Consider the following 3,150-nt stretch of genomic DNA (forward strand, 5'->3'; position numbering starts at 1 on the left):
TCATGTGTGTTACACTATATCAAACTTCCATACTTTCAAACATATTAGACCTATTCATGTCACCTTGCCTAATGGAAGTCAAGTGTCTTCCAATATTTTAGGCACTGTCATGTTTTCCAGTAGTCTTTACCTCACTATGTCTTGTACATTCCATCTTTCCATTATAATATTGTATCTATTTCCAAGTTGACACATACCATTCCATGCAAACTAATCTTTGAAAACAATGTTTGTCATGCCTAAGAGCTCTTCTCTTTGAAGATGATTGGCATAGTTGAGCTTAAAGCTGGTCTTATGAAATGATTGCATCTCCTATGTCATTGCAAAAGTCTTCTAAATGTACTGTTTCTTTTAATACTTGTCATAGCAGTGTAAATTCCTTTACGAAATACAATTGCAATGTTTGGCATATAGATTGCGGCATCCTCACATCAAAAACTGCTTGTAATGCAAAATGATTTTCCTTTTATTCAATGCAATAAGACTTTTATCCATGTTATATCTGTCACCTAGCAAAACAGAGAAGATTACCCTATAGTGAAAGTGTTTCTAAATCTTTGCATTTGTTTGACTTAATTGACATGGATATTTGGGGTCCTATCTCTACACCTAGTATCTCTAGTCAAGCTATTTCTTGACCACTGTTGAGGATAAATCTAGGTTCACTTGGTTATACTTCTTATGACTCAAATCAGAAGTGTCACAATTGATTAAGTCTTTTGTTTCTCTGGTTCAAACACAATTTGGTATTAAGGTGAAGTCTGTTAGGACTAATAATGAGAAGGAGTTTAGTATCCCTGACTTTTATTCTTCCCATGGTATTTTACACCAAACTTCATGTGTTGAAACACGCCAAAAAATGGTGTAGTTGAGAAAAAACACCAACATATCCTAGGGGTAGCTAGGGCACTCATTTTCCAATCTAGCATTCCTCATTGCTTATGGAATTATGCAATGTCTAATGCCATTCATTTGATTAATAGATATCATTCTCTCTATTTGTCTCAACAATCACCTTATAGAGTGCTATATGGTCATGTTCCTGAGGTTTCTGACCTAAAGATATTTGGTTGTTTGGCTTATGCATCCACTATCACTTCTCATAGAACAAAGTTGGATCATAGATCTAGAAGATGTATTTTTCTAGGATTCAAACATGGAGAAAATGGATACATGTTGCTTGATCTACAATCTCATGAAATCTTCTTGTCTAAACATGTGATTTTCTATGAACATATGTTTCCTTTCTTAGAAAATACTTATACACAGAGTCAATCTTATTCTCCAAATTCTCAATCATTTGTTGTTTTTCCTTTGTCCAGTCTTGATCATAATTCCACTAATCCTTTTTGAGACATTGTTATTTCTCATACTTCTCCTAATAATGAAGAGTCCACAACAATCAGTCACATCATTCCTACTCAAGTATCTAACTTTGTGTCACCATCCTCACAATCATCACATCATGTTGTTCCTTCAACTAGTTCTCCTAGTCATGCCCCTTTTAGACAGTCTTCTAGAGTCAAGTCCAAACCAAAATATTTACAAGACTATCATTGTAATCTTTTAAAGTCTAGTGAGTCATCTGCCACTGATGCCTTGTGTACTATGGTCAAATATCTTTTGTCTAAGAGTCTGTTCTACTCCAACTTTTCTCTTAAACACAAACATTTTTTTTCTATTTCTTCTGTCATTGAGCCTTCTCACTATGGTGATGCAATTAAGGATGATTGTTGGAAACAAGCCATTAAAAAAGAGCTTAATGTTTTAGAACAGAATGGCACTTGGCTTCTTACTATTCTTCCTGCCAACAAGAAAACCATTGGATGTAAATGGGTTTTTAAGGTTAAACATAAAGCAGATGAGTCTATTGAAAGGTACAAAGCCAGATTGGTTTCAAAAGGTTTTACACAAACTAAAGGGATGGATTACCTAGAGACTTTCAGTCCTATAGTCAAGATGACCACCATCAGGGTTATCTTAGATTTAGCATCCATCAATAATTGGTATTTGCATCAATTAGATGTTAATACAACCTTTCTACATGGTGAGTTAAATGAAGAAGTTTACATGAAGATCCCTCCCAGCCTTGAAATCAAGTCCCCTGGTCTTGTATGCAAGCTCCAAAAGTCTTTATATGGGCTTAAACAGGCTAGTAGATAGTGGCATGCTAAGCTCACTAGTGTGCTCACCCAATCTGGATATTGCAGATCCTTCTCTGATCACTCCTTATATTTCAAAAGTCATTCACCTCACTTCACTGCCATACTAGTTTATGTTGATGATTTAACATTCACATGCAATGATATTGAGGAAATCACTCATATGAAGTCACTCTTGGATTCCAAGTTTAGCATAAAGACTTTGGCCCATTGAAATTTTTTCTAGGCATGAAAATGGCAAGGACTTCAAAGGGCATACATCTTTATCAAAGGAAATACATCTTGGATCTTCTTCAAGAATCAGGTCTCCTTGATGCTAAACCTTGTTCCACTCCTATGGACTATAGTAGTAAGCTCATTCACTCTCAATCTGGTACACCTTTAAAGGACTCCACTTCCTATAGAAGATTAATTGGGAAACTCCTTTATCGCACTCATACTCGACCTGATCTTTCTTTTGTTGTTGGACACCTTAGTCAATTTGTGGCTAATCCTACAAATCTTCATTTCATAGCAACCATTAGAATTCTCAAATATATGAAGGGTTCTATCACTCATGGCCTTTTCTTTCCTACAGCCAGTGAATTTCAAGTAAGGGGTTACACTAATTCTAACTATGCAGCATGCCCTGATACCAGAAAGTCAGTTTCTGGATATTGTTTCTTCCTTGGTTTCTTGTAAAAGCAAGAAACAACAAACAATCCCTCGTTCTTCTACAGAACTAGAGTATCGAGCCATGGCTTTAGCAGCATGTGAAGCTCAATGGCTCATTCGTTTGCTGCATGAACTTGGCATCACTCACTTTGATTCGGTTAAATTATATTGTGACAACCAATCAACAATGCATATAGCAGCCAATCATGTTTTTCATGAAAGAACGAAATACATAGAGGTGGATTGTCACGCTATTAGAGAAAGGGTTCAATCCAAGCTCATTCACTTGATGCATATTCCCTCTTCTTCTCAAGTTGTTGACATCTTTACAAAG

The 3,150-nt window shown here is 35.9% G+C and overlaps 1 protein-coding gene across 1 annotated transcript; it reads left to right on the forward strand.

Moving 5' to 3' along the window:
* Positions 1–2,396: 2,396 nt before the first annotated feature.
* Positions 2,397–2,843, forward strand: LOC109340360 (uncharacterized mitochondrial protein AtMg00240-like). Its single transcript, XM_019578038.1, has one exon. The coding sequence runs from the start codon at positions 2,397–2,399 to the stop codon at positions 2,841–2,843; it is 447 nt and encodes a 148-aa protein (XP_019433583.1).
* The last annotated feature ends 307 nt before the right edge of the window (positions 2,844–3,150 follow it).

Source organism: Lupinus angustifolius, unplaced genomic scaffold (genome assembly GCF_001865875.1).
Source record: "Lupinus angustifolius cultivar Tanjil unplaced genomic scaffold, LupAngTanjil_v1.0 Scaffold_164_10, whole genome shotgun sequence".
Lineage (NCBI taxonomy): Eukaryota > Viridiplantae > Streptophyta > Magnoliopsida > Fabales > Fabaceae > Lupinus > Lupinus angustifolius.

Bases quoted from the DNA above. Each gene is read 5' to 3' on its own strand.
- LOC109340360 (XM_019578038.1), top strand. From the start codon at position 2,397: ATGGCAAGGACTTCAAAGGGCATACATCTTTATCAAAGGAAATACATC.